Below are 15558 nucleotides of genomic sequence, written 5' to 3'. Positions count from 1 at the left end.
CAAGAGTGTTGTCTTTTAAAAATGTTAAATTCTCACAAAATCTAAACTGAGCATTTTTTATTATTATAGCACTTGTATATGTAAATGAAATCACTTTATTATCAAATCCCATGTGAAATCCCAATAGCCTTCTTCTCTGAACAGCATTTTACAGTGAAAAGGTAATGCTTATAGGGCAATAATTAAATAAATACAAAAATAAAACTAATAGAATTAACATACATTTAATATTGAGGATATTAAGATATTTTTAGGCAGCTGATTTTAACTCTTGATCCTAACTTCATATAATTAATCAACTGCTGACTATTGACAAGTGAGGAAAACACAATGTCTTTTAAGTCCATTTTCCCCGAAACCATCTCTCTAAATTGCATGGATTCCATGCAGTAATCTGATTTGAAAGCCCAGCGAAAACAACTTACACAACAGAAAGATGTGTCAAGAGCTTTTAAAATGTGCTAGTGACTGTGACTGAGAAACACTATTTCGTCACACAAGCGAGATGCAAACTTCCCATTCGCAGGACCGTAGGTCAGGGCCTGAACACACAGCGGTCTGCTAAATCTAATTCTGCAGGCCACGGCTGAATTCAGATGTGACAGTTCAGTTGATAAGGACCAGTACACAGAGTGAATTACTAAAGAAGCTGCACATTGCATAAACGCACTTACCATTTCTGCTTCAACATTCACATTACGTTCAAATTGTGAAATGAAATCTGACGGCCCTACTGTGGACTGTGTGGGGACACACGGAGGAAGCATGTGACGGTGTTATGGGTGCACAGATAAAGGACGGGTAAATAGAAAAAGATTTCCACCGTGCCAGAATGACAGTCACTTCACTGAAGTACAAAGTGGTGGAGACGAGAGTCATTAACCACCCAACCAAACCAGGAAAAGCGTATTGCAGCTGGGTTTTCCTGCGTCAGAGCAGAAGTTTGGTTGCACTGCAGAACTCTAAGAATGCAGATGATCTCTCTGTTGACATGGCATGCTAACACCCTGCCCCACCCGTAAGCAGATGACAGCGAGCTTCACAGCACCCCACAGAAAATAAACACCAAAGACTAACCCGGAGCCCTGGTATTCAAAAAGAACTACTGCACTTTATCTGATCCTTGTTATCTTAAAACATATGCCATCTCCATAGAAGATAACAAAAGTGGCAGCAAAATTAAGGAGAAAACGAATTTCTGGAACAAATCAGGGTCAGGGAGAATGCGTACTTGGTTTGTAGTTCCGACAAGCACCTACTCCAAAGTTGTTCCGTCACTAGGAGCAGCTTTACTGTAAATATAAAAATACCGGCTCTAAACATTGCATATCTATCAGGCATATTTACACTTCCAAGGGGTGGCTATTATTAGATGGCATGAATTACCTATATAAAATCAGGCTCCTGCTCATGATTTTGTAACCTCTGTCCTGCTTTTTAATTACTGTTACACTGCCGTCTCATTCCCCTTTTGATGTTTCTAACTTATTTGCCTACTGTCTTATGTAAGTTTGTAACTTTGTGTTTTATGTCAGGTCCCCCTTGCGAATGGGATTTTGAACACAATGGGGTTTTCCTGGTTAAAGGCTAACTAAAAAATAAAATAAAAATAAGAATCTAAGTCCAGTGTAATGCATTTAAGAAAAAACTGCCTTTTGTAACTTTTTTCTCTGATTCTTACATATGTTGCCACTCAAAAAGTTTCTTGCAATATTTAGTCAAAATTAAGTATAAAATGCTATTGTGGTTAGAGTGAATTTTTCCTTTTGCCCCAGTTTGGGGACAGTGGGAATTTAATATGGCCCCATTACATACAAGACATCATTTCATAATAGTTAGCACAAGTGTCTCTGCTCAAAGCCAGCACACTAGGCACACTAAAAACGGAGACATCTTTCTACACTGTAAAACCTGTTTGAGTAGGGCTGAGTGCCATGGTGATGCATAAGAGCTGCTGTGGCCAGTTAAATAGTCCGCAAAAACGACTTATTTTTCTTCTGAAAAAATACTCAGTTGAGCTGCACACATTCTTTTACTGACAGAACACAGCATGGACCCTCCCCACGGGCGTGCAGTTGAGCCACAAATCCGCAGTCCGCAGCGCCTGACCGTACGTTTTAACTGTGTGACTCAAGAAAGAGGGGCTTCAAAAAAGTAGCTTACCCTATTTATAATGCCTTGTGAGTAAGACAAAGGCTAGGTAAATGGAAAACTGTTCAATTATTACTGAGGTGGGATCTGGTGTCGATGTGTACTCCCCTTTGCTCATTGTCCTCATTGTCAGAGAGGAGCAGAGAGGCTTCAATAAGCCACAGCACAAAGTGACCTATTCCGTTCAATGGGGTTCCTTTCAATGGGTGACAGACACATTGTGAGCAATTTTCTATTTCCTGCAATTTGGAAGCTAAAAACAGGAGCATACAAACTGGCTGGCATAATGAATGGCGGCATCTGAATCAAACCAACCCAGTAAGCAATGGTTCATACTGTTTCGGGAGGGACGCCAGTCCTCTTTGCAATGGTCAATACTGCATTTACAGGTAAACCAGGTAAACCAACCATGTGTGTGACGGTCAATTGTCTGTCAAGCATGTATGGACGAATGTCCCTAACCACACAGTGGTAAAGCAGATGAAACAAGCCAGTTAGGGAAAATGTGTACGGTGCGGAGTTCAGACACAACGAGACACAGACACAAACTTGTTTTCCAAGTACCCAGGATTATTCTCAACAGTGTACTTACTGTATTTTCCTAATCTCTCCAGAGTGGCTATTCAGTGAGTGAAAATTAACTCTCCATGAGTTCAATTAACTTTGAATGAGAGCCCACAGTAGGTGTCATCTCATAAACCACAACATGGGTTCTCTCATGGCAGGAAGTATCACTTAAATCACAACTCTTAAATCTATCATCACCTTTTTAAACTAGTAAGAAAACTCACAGAAATTTACACCATATTAATGCTATAAAAAATATGTAAAATAGTCTCTCTTTTAAATGTTCGGATTCACCATTTTTTAAATATACTTTCATCTCTCTCCATGTTCATGTGCAAGCCGACACAACCATTGTAAACTGACTAAAATTATATTCTAAGTAGTTTCAAGCTTCTACATCTGTACCAGTCATACCAACACTGATTCCACCTTCTCAAAAAAAAGACACACACAAATAATTGCCACAATGACTAATCCACTGCCTCACACAACACATTTTTTAAAAATCCTGCTGAACACATACTGTATGTGTAGTGGATTATAAAGAGTTTTATCAAATCCTCTCACACTTCATAAAAAATATTATTAGACACTTAAAATCTACAATAGAAACAGCCACACTGTTGAACTAGTTTTCTAAAAGCGTTATGTAGAATATGCGGGCTTCACAAAGGACAGGGAAACATCTCTGCAAAGATCTATTCATGGCAGAGAAGTTTTTTTTTTTAGAGAGCTGTTGAGAATCAATGCTCTGGGAACTGACACACAAGCCACCCCGGCCAAACATTTGCAAAGGATCTCCTTACTTTAAAACTCACTTATTCAAATAACAGGTGTCGGCTGAGTGCACGCTCGAACGCTCACAATCCTCTACAATGCAGCCTATGTACACAGATGGATGATAGCTGGACGACTGTCAAAGACCTCTTCAAGGGATAAAGAAAGATCACAATCAAATCAACACTGAAGTCAACAAAAGGTTCTCCCGTGATCGTAGTGCTCTGGACGCACAGCTCGATGATGGATCTGTGGAATCTCAGAATGACCGAGGAGTGCCCTGATTGGCTGCCGGTGGGTCTGCTGTGGGTAACGGGAGATGTACATTGGTGCCTGGCGTGGGTTTTCAGTAAAGAGCCATCTGAAAGCAGGGCTAGTCGCGCCTTTTAGCATCGATTTCCAGGTAGGGACCGACACCATCAGGGCCAACTCATCTCAGTGCCAGGGAGGAGGGAAAAAAGGGTCCCGTTATATTAAAATCCATCTTAGATTAAATTCACCGTCCTGGGTCATCAGTGAAGCCGCTGGCCCCTTTATCTTAAATTAAAGATCCATACGGTGGCAAACGAATGCTACACTACAAGCAGGTCAAATCAATGACGTGGCAGAGGCCTCTGGGAATGTGAAACGTTGGGTCAGGTTTCCCTTTAGTCTGTTACCGCCAGACGAGGAGGAAGAAAAGCATTCTCTGTGTAACAGAGTCTGGCTCCCTATCAGATCAGTGGCAACAGAGCCCTTAAATATTCTAGTTCCAGAATAGTAGTTACAGGAATGTTAAGCTGATTGATCCATATAGCATACAGAGTAACACAAACATACCGTGAACTTAGCCTTTGTCGTCTCATATCATTTTATGAAAGGATTCAACCAAACAGATACTTTGCTCAGTGTTACATTCTATTGCCATACAAAACCACATACAGTGCTAGCACAAATTATTGACACACTGCATTTATGAAATTATTAATGTAATATTTCCATTTTTGACATGATAAATGCAAGATCAACATTAAAAAAATAATAGCCATTTGTGTTAAAAACAATTTAAAATCATAACATCTTCCTATATGTATTAGTTCACACTTACATAATTGAGCATTCTAATGGATCTTACTGTTGGAAATTTTATGAACAGCTAGCACATTTATTTTTCTGTCCAGTTTTTTCTAAATGATATGATGACATTCAAGCATACATTTTTTTGGCTTGTATACTTTCTTAAATTTTTATTACTAGTCGTCACATGATGTCAACACTCATGGTCAGATAGCCGTTTTGAATGCATTTTTACAAATGAAAATGACTCTAAGAAACATCATTAAAAGCTTTAAAGTTTTAAAAGGACCAAGCTTCTTTAAGCAGTGTTTCCATAATTTGTGCCAGTACTGTAAAGGTACAAAAAAATGGAGCAGCACATTCAAAAGGAGTTTATATTCTGAAATCCCAATACCATTTCACTGTATGCACTGTGTGTGTGTGCACATGCAGCTACGTGTGTGCAGGTAAGAGAGAGGGTGAGTGCACACAGCATAAAGATTTTCACTGCCTTCAGCGGCCCGCCTGTGTGTGGTTGTGCGGGAAACTCGGCTGCTTTTGTCTGGACGGTGCACGTGAGCGTGGAGCGACCGGGTGGCCAATCCCTCACCTTGCTGCTGTCGTCATGTGACCGCTGGTATCGTTTCCAGCGACATCCATAGATCCCGGTCAGACATGACAAGCACAGCTGCCGCTCGTAGACTTGCAGTGGCTGGTGCTTTACCATGCTCCCTCAGCCCACTAACATCCCACTGAGAGCGAGGGATCCTGGAAAAAGAACACACACACACACACACACACACACACAATACGGTTAAATCAATAATAGGGCACACGGTCTGGTTACCTTGCAATCTCAGAAGAACGCCAAAACTAGTTCATTTCATGTTTCAGAATGATCTCTGGCTACACTTACACGACACTTACAAATACATAAAAAGAAATGACATGATATGAAATAAACACTATAGCATCTATGGATTACAATATTAACGGCTTTATGGCCCTTCGTTGGTTTATATATACATCTCTGCACTATGAAACAATGTTTTTTTCATTAAACAGGCCAAGCCAATCTCCATACTCATTGCATGCCATGACTACAGTGCATCACCTTGAGGAATATCACTAAGTTCAGTACTTAATAAGACACATTTAACATATTTTTCCCTTAAATAGAGCAAATAATTCCCCCCCCCCCACATTTAACCAGTTGCAGCACGTCTCACTGCGTCTGCCTGAGACAGACTATGGCTCTGTGCTGTCTTACACACCACAGAGGTGACAAAGAACAGTCCTCCTAAGAACTATTACAATTAATATTCTGCAGAAGTCTTAAGCTACGTCATTGCCCCAAGCTACCAGGAAACTTGTTTCACTGCCCATGCCAATCACCAGTTTCAATTCCAGCAGTGTATCGGTGCACAAAGATCCTGCCCAAGGTCTTCCAATATTCCAAAACCATTTCCATTTTAGTGTGAACTGAACCATCCTGAACTAACTGAAATCATATAGGGCAGATGCCTTGGGCATTCCTTTGGAAAGTTTTGATAAGAATTCTTTGAACAGAGTCTGCAACAGAAGACCAAAGCTCTATGCTCCACCGTAAGGGTGCCCTTGCAGCCTGATGTCTGTGCATGATGCCAGCAAATCAGAGGCTGTACCTCAAGGTGGCCTAGGCAACCTGGTCTGCGTTCCTCAGGGAACCAATCAAGTAGCTACTCCTCTCTCGGTCGGTACTGAGATTTCCCCCCAGCTGCTAATCACCTCACACATCAATTCCATGCTGGGTCAGCTTGTTAACTGCAGACCAAAAATGTCCAGACAGTCACACAAGGTGTGTTCATTCTGGAATTCAAATTTGTTTTTTAGGAAAGCATATGGAGGAATTACTCAAGTTATTAAATAAATTCAGCTTAAACCTCATCAAACTAATGCCAGACATTCATAAATCCAAAGTTTAAAAAAAGATCAAAAAGAATATCACACTATTTCTTTGTTGCAAGAGTATCAGAGCTAAGAGCGACATTAATAATAATATTAATAATAATAATAATAATAATAAATTATTATTGTTATTATTATTATTGTATTTTCTTTTATATTTCATGCACTTTTCATAGCGCTGAAATTACTGCAGAAGGGTAAGACATTTTTAGCCTTTCAAGTCTTTGCACCATACTGAACAAATGCTTTCACAGCATCGGATTAAACCGCATAGCCTAATTATTTTAATTTAAAAAATACTAATTAATGGTGGCGTATTATTAGCATCTGTACAAAATTAATCATAACGTGATTGTGTTTGGGTGCAAGGGACAGCGGTTTGCTTTGTGCACCAGCATTTTGGAAATTGTGAGCGGTTCGTATGTGGTGCTCAGAACCACTAAACAATTGCTTTTTGTTTCTTGTGGAATTGAATTTCCAATCACCTAAAGCAGTAACTCTGAGAGCAGTAATGTCTTCCATAGTTCACTCTAAGCCCCAACCATTCAAATGCCAATACTGACTTGGAGACTTGTGGAGGAATGCATAAACTGGCCATACACTGACATCATAGTGGCAAGACGGGTTTTAGGGTATTTCTCATCTCACTGCACGACAGCAGCTGCTCCGCTTGACTGGCTGCCTGCTGCTTGCCTGTGGCACCTGCACAGTCGTTCAGTCCTCCATTGCAAGAACTGCGCAGTTTGATGCCTTCAAAAACGTCAAAAATAATGGGCAGAAAGATGTTTTTTATTTTTTTATTTTTATTTTTTTTACATTTTTAACATCATTACTGCTGAGTAATACTCTCCACCCCACCTTGTTCTTCATTATTAGAATTATTTTTTTTTTTCCTGTTCTGATGGGCTGCAGCAATGAAATGACCGACAAGCTCTTTTCAAACATGTTTGACGCTGTGCTGTACACACACAGCGGAGGTCAGGGCTGGCAGGGTTAACCATGGGCAGCGGTGTACATTCAATATACATTCCCACAATTTAATGCACATATTCATTGGCACTATACACTTTATATCTATAATTACACTTTATATTTATAATATTTAAGACTCTTATTCCAATTTTCAATATTCCCCATCTTTACAGGCTTTGGTACTGCTGCTAGTGTTCTTGCTCTTTCTACTATGTAGCTATATTTTTGATGTGTTGCTTTTATTGCACATTGTTGTTGATTGTTTTATATTGCAGTGCTAATTGTCTGTTGTACTGTTTTGTCTTATTTGCAACATTTTTGTGCTGCTGCCTGTCTTGACCAGGGCTCCCTTGAAAAAGAGATTTTTAATCTCAATGGGACCTTCCCCGGTTAAATAAAGGTTTAATAAAAATATATAGGCCTATATATTTTTGATGTTCTTGTTATATTTTTTGCTTACTACGTCGTTGTTGCTTGCCATGTCCTAGGAATTTCACTGTTCAGAATGACCCTGTGTTATACTGTGCACTTGATAAATAAAAAAACACTTTGACTCTGGTGCGGTGTGGTGCCCTGAGCCGTACGTTTGTTGCACGTTGTACGTTTATTTGCATTTCTGACGCCGTGTTTGGACAGACCGTGCCAGCGCGGGGGCTGCGCTTCCCGTCATTAAGATGCCAGGCTCCAGCCCCGTCATTACAACCTCCACAGGGAGGGCATGTTCCGTGCTAAACACACACACACACACCCGGCTGGCACACTGGGTGAGGCGGAGCAGGGAGGTGGCCACCTCTGTGATTCCGTGAACCACCTCTTTTTTCTTAAAATAGTAGCAGCAGCAGTCACCGTAATAGTAGAAGTACACTTAATAGCTCTACTCGCAGGAACAGGGTAGTAGCAGTAGTACTGCTGTATGCAATTATAGTGCCGTGAAGAAGTATTTGCCCCCTTCCTAATTTCCTCTATTATTGCATATTTGTCACACTGAATGGTTTCAGATCTTCAGACAAAATGTAATATTACGCAAAGGGAACCTATGTAAACACAAAATACATTTATTTTTTAATTACTATTTCATTTATTAATGAAAAAAGTTATCAAATACCCAAATCACCCATGTGAAAAAGTAATTGCCCCATTAAACTTAATAACCGGTGGCACCACTGTTAGCAGCAAAAACTGCAGCCAAACGCTTCCTATAATTTGATATCAGTCTTTCATATCACTGTAGAGGAATTTCAGGCCGCTGTTCTTTGCAAAAATACTTTAATTCAGACAAATTGGTAGATTTTGAGCACAAACTACTCGTATCAGGTCCTGCCACAGCAAGTCAGGACTTTGACTAGGTCACTCCAATACTTTAATTTAGTTTCTTTTCAGCCATTCAGATGTGGTCTTGCTTTGTGTTTTTACAACACAATCTTGCTGCATAAGCAGATTACACTTCAGCTTTAGCTCATGGAAGGATGACTAGACATTCTCCTTAAGAATTTTCTGGTACAGAGCATAATTCATGGTTCCTTCAATAATGGCAATTTGTCCAGGTCCCGAGGCAGCAAAGCATCCGCACACCGTTACACTACCACCACCACGTTTGACGGCTGGGTAAGATGTTCTCAGTGGCAGGAAGTAAGTACATGTACTTTGTTACTGTAGCCTACCTAAGTAGGATATTGGCGACTTTGCACTTTTGCAGAGTATAAACAATATCAGCAACTTTCACTTTCTACTCCACTACATCGATAAAGAAATGATGTACTTTTTACTCAAACACATTCTATTGAAAAACTGTCGTTACTTGTCACGTTTGGTACGGTTGTTCGTCAGCCGAATTTTGTCTGGATTGGCTGGCAAAAAAATGGAGAAAACATTCTACGGTCATTTTTCTCCCTCTTTCAAAAATGACTTGGTTTCAACACGAATGGCAGTGAATGACGTCTATCAGGTCAAAACGTAAACAAACACAATATCTCAAAAATAAAGCAATTTTGGGAAAAATGGTCGAGGTTTATGTCTATGTGGCCGATGTTGACAGTACTTTGGATGTCCTTACGATGACACATTGTATTTGTGAGGCGACAGTGCTACCCAATGCACCACGTGCCGCCCTTGAAAACAGTTATCAAATACCAAAACCAAATAAATAGAATTAATCAAATAAATTAAATTATAATATTTATGTTTTGTGTTTATTCTGTTTCCCTTTGTCTAATATTGCATTTAGGCTAAAGATCTGAAAGCAGTATGACGAATATGCAATAATACAGCAAATCAGGAAAGCAGCAAATACATTTTTGCTGCACTGTAAAGTAATGCAATGCAATTTTTTTTATGATTAGTAACTAGTGGCTAGTAGTATCATGAAAAGTGAGAGGGTGGGCCACTGTTTAAAAGATCTTTTGTAAAAGCCTTTTAATTCTGTATAATCTGCTGAATTGTTTTGCTAGTTCTCAGAAATTGGCCAAAATGAGTATGCAATTAATGTGCTGTTTGATTATTAACATTTATTACTGCAATAGCCATTTTATACAATGAGTCATAAACACTGGCATTCTTTAGTAGGGCATAGTTCTCTCCATGGATTTTCGAAATTTCCTCTGAGGCACACACAGTGACTGAGGCAGACTTGTTGCTCCGGGTTTTATTTTCCTTGAATATTTCACCGGCCCCCCAGACCTCCAACCGTTCTCTGCACAATGTTCTTGGCAACCAAAGAAATGTATAAGCACGTAGAACCTTTCCACACAATGCATGTAGAAAAAAAAAGCTATGTGGCTCAGTGTCTCCAAAGCACAGTATGTTCATCTCCCCAGTCACTTAGCTCTTGTCAAAATATTGGTTGTCTGGGTAGCAAAAAAAGATCTTGGCAAAAATGTGTTGTTTTCCCACCCCACTTGAAGACACTCTTTCTCTATTTTCTGAGGTCTCTGAAATCTGTTCTGCAGCCTCATTTCCTAGTATCAAAGAGGCAGAGAAAGCAGTCTACAGCAGAGGAAACGGTTCAGCATTTCCCCACATTTATTAAAACAGCAGCGCTGAAGAGGTCTATGAACAGGATCCTCAACCCTGACCTGAGGCCATAGCAACCCCAATGGAAGGCACGCTGACTACACTCACACATTTATTAACTCTCTAGTAAAGCACCAACCTGCAGGCTACAGCTGAGTCAGACACCGGTAAAGTCAAACAGCGTATTAATCACAGGATTCACTCGCTGGGTCGTCATTTCTCATCCAAGGACGGCTGACAATGCTTACATTTTGCGGATCTCCATTTATACAGTTGCCGATTTACAGTAGTAAAGCAGCTCAGGTTAGGCACGTTGCTTGAAGTCACAACAACGGCATTCAAACCCATAACCGTCTGATTCCAGGTCCCGTTCTGGAGCCATGCTCAGACGTGGTTCCAAACTGAAGCATGAAATGCACTCCAGTGTGAGCATGCCTGCGAGCGTGTGCGTGTGTGTGTTTCCAGTGAAATACCAGATTGGCTGAAAAACACATGGCTGTGTCCTTGGTGACTCATCAACGTTTGCTTTTAATTGAGCTTTTTACGAGCGATTCCCCCCGCCACCCCCCCTTCCCCCACTGCAGTGACTCGACCAGCTGCTGACACCACACAGCCAACTCATTCTTGGAAATGTCAATGCTGTGTACAGCAAGGGGGCACAGGTCAACAAAACAGTCATTTCACACATGGAAACATCCAAAGTCACAGAAACACAGACCACAGGCCTCAGCTGAAATGTTTTAGAACTTTGCCATGTGGAACAGCATGCAGCTGTGGAAGCACCCAGGTGAACTAATTCCCCTCAAATCTCAAATATTCCCAAAATCCCAGGCACATGCAATGGGATTCAATCAAAGGCATTTAGACTGTTTATGGGCAAGTAAATCAAATAATAATGGAATAATCCTCTGGATCCCTCTGGAATAATAATTATTCCAGAGGGTTTGATTTATTTGCCCATAAACAGTGCCTAAAAGCCTCAAAATTCCTTTTCACTGAGTCTTGTTCGGAACAGTTTCCCTAGTGGTCACCACATGTATGTCAAATACTCACTCAATCCACAAAGGTGGGATAGAAACCGCTTCTTGCTGAGGCTAAAAACTCAACTCCATAGACCTTATCTTCGGATGCATGTAGAAGACCTGAGCTTAAAAAATGATACTTGGATGAGAGCTAGGTATGTTCTGTACATGTGTAGCTCATGTTTTACTTTTAAACACATCCCCACATTGCTTAGGACAACTTCATTAATGACAAATTATTTCAAATGACCCATTATTTAATCCTACAAACTCTTACATACTTGCAAAACCAAAATAGCCTGTGCCATGATGATCAGGATTTTGTTAGAAGCTTTTCCCTATTTTTAACTACTGCTATCTCCCCCACTGTCTCAAAACACCACCACAGAAATGTGGCATGATTTGGCATGGTGGCTCACACTGTAGGAGGCTAAGCTATATATGCCCATACAATGTGTAGGTTATTAATTGCTGTTCATGTTGTTATTATGATTATTATTAAGATCATTATTATGTATTGATATGTATACATTTTTTTGAAATTTTTTGACATTATGTCTTAATTGATTTGTCATACTTCTGTGTAGTGAGTGCACCATTTTAAAAGCGAGGTTTGTTCTTAACTGGCCTTCTCTGATTAAATAGAGCCAAGTGATCGATTGAATTTAGAGAGATTTCCAGACTTGATAACGAGTTTGCTAGCCGAAAACTGCACTAATTGTAACCATACTAGCTAGCTAATAAATACCTTACAATAAAAGGCACCTATTAGCCTACTACCTGGACATTTTCACTCTGCACTCAAAATTTGCGGGGGGCAATGTGTGGTCAATATCCACCCTATTGAAGTCATATAGTTTGGTCCTAAAGAGTCTAAATTTATGAGGTATACGATCAATTCCAATTATAGCCAATTATAGTGAAGCCTGGCTGCTGGAACCCCTAATAATATTGATCAAGTGGAGATATATATATATACTTATTTTTATCAAATCCATTCTTAGATCATTATAATTTAATAATTCTATAAAAACAGTAAGTATTGTAATTGGAGACAGGCAAATAAATGCTTTGCATTGGGGGAGCTCACCAAATAGCTGCAGAAATTTCACTTTCGCTGCTATTTTGTAATTTGGCTAATGAGTGTGAGGAGTGTTGAACAGTGATAAACAATTATAAAAAGGAAGAGCCATCAAAGCCATTGATTTGCTTAAGAGTTTTGAAATTGTTTTCGTAAGCATTACTTTCTATTATAAGCTATAAGTTTATATGAATCACTAATATTTATTCATGATAATGATTCCGATAACTGTTAAGAATTTAATTCTCTAAATCGTTGATAACTTCACACTACATGAACAAATGCTCCAAAGATGTAGGCCTAACACTTGTATGCGACCATCTGTTTTTCTTGATGTCAGGCAAGCAAATAGTCCATGCTAAGGAAAAACCATGCTAAAGGCAATTTAATTTCCCCAGCAGTTAACACTTTATGAAGAGTCAACACAGGCCACTATATGAACATTTCAAATGAGCATTAAAAAAGTCATGTCCAGACAGTAACACAAAAGTACCGTAGCACTTCAGAAAATGTTACCTTCTAATGCATAGCGGTTTTAATAAACTAAATGCTGTGCCAATCTTTCAAAGCAGTCGAGTATTAGCAAGCCTCTGGAATGCTCAAATATTGACTGAAAACATTGTGTTCACTTGCTTGGGCTTGTTCCATGCCATAAGAATCACTGGTTGCCCAGGGGAAAACCAAGGGCTTGACACTGGGTGAGAATGAGATGAACCAAAACAGGATCTCACAACAGCGCACACCAAGCTATTCTGAAACATGATACACAAACATACAATTTGAAAGCATTCACTTCAATCGGGGATAGAATTTTATCCTGATACATCATCACACTGAATAAACTGGTTCGGTCATAAATGAGAACTTCCATTTCCCAGACTGTACATGCTGCACAGGAAAGCAGTTAAATTGCAGCACATGTATTCTGGTGATTCCTCTATAGAGAATCTTATTAAAATAATTTATTTTACGATCTTGCACTGCACCACAACTGTGCATGCATCCATGCACAAACCTTCACACAAACACGTGACCTCTTCTTTGGCTCATGACCAACCTTTCCACAAAATCTTGTGCAAATCTGTGAAACCATTCGAGAGTTATGCGCCGTTTTGTGAACGGCCACGCTCATTGCCACGCCCCCTCTTGGTCAATCGGCCTTACTCAGCTCTACCTTCGGTCATGACCAATGTCCATGCCAGATTTCAGCCTCCTGGGGCGAAAACTGTGGCTGCTACAGGGTGGGACACTTTTTGTGGACCAACCGACCAACCGACAGCCAGACCTATAGAGCTGCGGTCGCAGCTAAAAATTCTGGGTAACCAGAAGCAGGACCAAACGTACACATCTGAGACACTACATATATGGCCTTAGAGCCACTGAACCCTGTTCCCAACCTTTCAGGACAGACAGGGGACAGGACATCATCCCTGAACATCTGCACTATATGCCCAAAGCAGCTATACATAGGTGTCTTTTGTTCAGGCACGGTTCACAAAAGCAGTCACCCTGTCAGCTAAATGTGAATTAGGCTGAAAACTGCAGGCTATCTGGCACATTCTATGCAGTATACAGACCATTCAGTATTCAAAAAGTCAAGCATGCCATGTCAGTTTAACAGAGTGAGGGAGAGTTTGTTAAACACATTAATATTGTGGTCAACATGCTCAGGTCAATGGACAGTTGCCATTCAAAATACTTGTCGATTTGCATTGTGCAGAACTAAGCATTAAGATATTGACTGAGCAAAGTGAGGGGTGAAGAACTGTGACTCCTTAGAGACTGACTGGGAAAGCGGAAGAATGTTCATCTGCAAGGACCACACTTGCTCTAAAAAAATGGCTGCCAAACAGCCTTTGAAATAATGGGTTTTTTCATAGATGGCCTCTCTCCAATCACATGCGTGTGGCCACACCCCCCATCGGCCGTGTTTGTTCAGTGAGCTGAACAGTCCGGTTTCCATGACACTGGCTGAGATTGACAGCTTTAAACAGCTTTAAAACCCATAGCTAATGAGACAGTGGTAATCCAGACCAACGGCTTAGAATCTGCACACTTTCTGCGGCCGCCACTTATCAGGAAGCTCCAGTTCCTCTCTTCTTGCTGACTTCCTGTTGGGAATGTGGGGTCATATTTAGTCAGACACTTATACTGGGCTAGACTCACAGGTTGTATGGGGAAAGAACATTCACTAAGCCTTCAGCAAGACTACTAATACCATTTTTTTCTGTGCTTTAAACACATTAAAGCTTTATATGATCTGCCAACCATTTGTGTGTGTATGTGTGTGTGTGTGTGTGTGTTTTAACAATAGTATAATATGAGGACAACATTCAATAAGACTGTGACTGAACCAAGGCAGATTGAAATTCAGCATGGCAGCAGTTTCACCCCAGATCACCATGAATAGCACATATTGGCAGTCACTACTGTAATTCAATGTTACCTGCGGTAACTAAGCCTCACTAACGTGATTACACAGAGCCGCCATGTGATCAGATGTACGCGAAAGCTGCACTACAGCACTGCAGGACACACTGATCAAAGCTGTGGCACCACAAGGCAATCCAGCTTATTTCCAATACAGCAACTGGTGGTTTCACTACAAGAGCTGTATTCCCATATGACTATACATTTTGCATGCATCTTGCATGGGTAAGCAACTGAGGACATCGCTCAAGGGGTGAAGAGGTATGGAATGTTAGTAAGAGTGTAAATGGATTGGTACAGTGATAATACCAAGAAAAAAGAAAAAAAAGACACACTGACTGGTGTGTAAGGTCTGTCTTCCTAGACAGCAAGTTAGGATTCATGGAAACAAACACTTATGTAACACAGTTTAGTGATGCCTGAAGATTCATTAGCATGTACAGTATCCATAGCCTAAGGGATCTCAGGTTTCCATTGTTACAACGCATAGGAAACAAAAATTATCCAAAACTATAATTTATGGAATAGCTGTATGTTGTATCCTCACAGAACGTCATCATGCTGGAG

The 15558-nt window shown here is 40.3% G+C and overlaps 1 protein-coding gene across 6 annotated transcripts in view; it reads right to left on the bottom strand.

Moving 5' to 3' along the window:
• Positions 1-15558, bottom strand: part of LOC135262769 (glycerophosphodiester phosphodiesterase domain-containing protein 5-like) — a 48124-nt gene that overhangs the window by 19705 nt on the left and 12861 nt on the right. For all 6 annotated transcript variants that reach the window (XM_064349961.1, XM_064349966.1, XM_064349963.1 and 3 more), the window contains exon 2: positions 5141-5298. In XM_064349961.1, coding sequence (XP_064206031.1) covers positions 5141-5257 — 117 coding nt within the window. In that variant the 5' untranslated portion in view covers positions 5258-5298. The remainder of the gene's footprint in view (positions 1-5140; positions 5299-15558) is intronic.

The sequence above is a fragment of the Anguilla rostrata genome, chromosome 9 (assembly GCF_018555375.3).
Source record: "Anguilla rostrata isolate EN2019 chromosome 9, ASM1855537v3, whole genome shotgun sequence".
NCBI lineage: Eukaryota > Metazoa > Chordata > Actinopteri > Anguilliformes > Anguillidae > Anguilla > Anguilla rostrata.
This window is presented reverse-complemented; position numbering and strand designations above follow the sequence as displayed.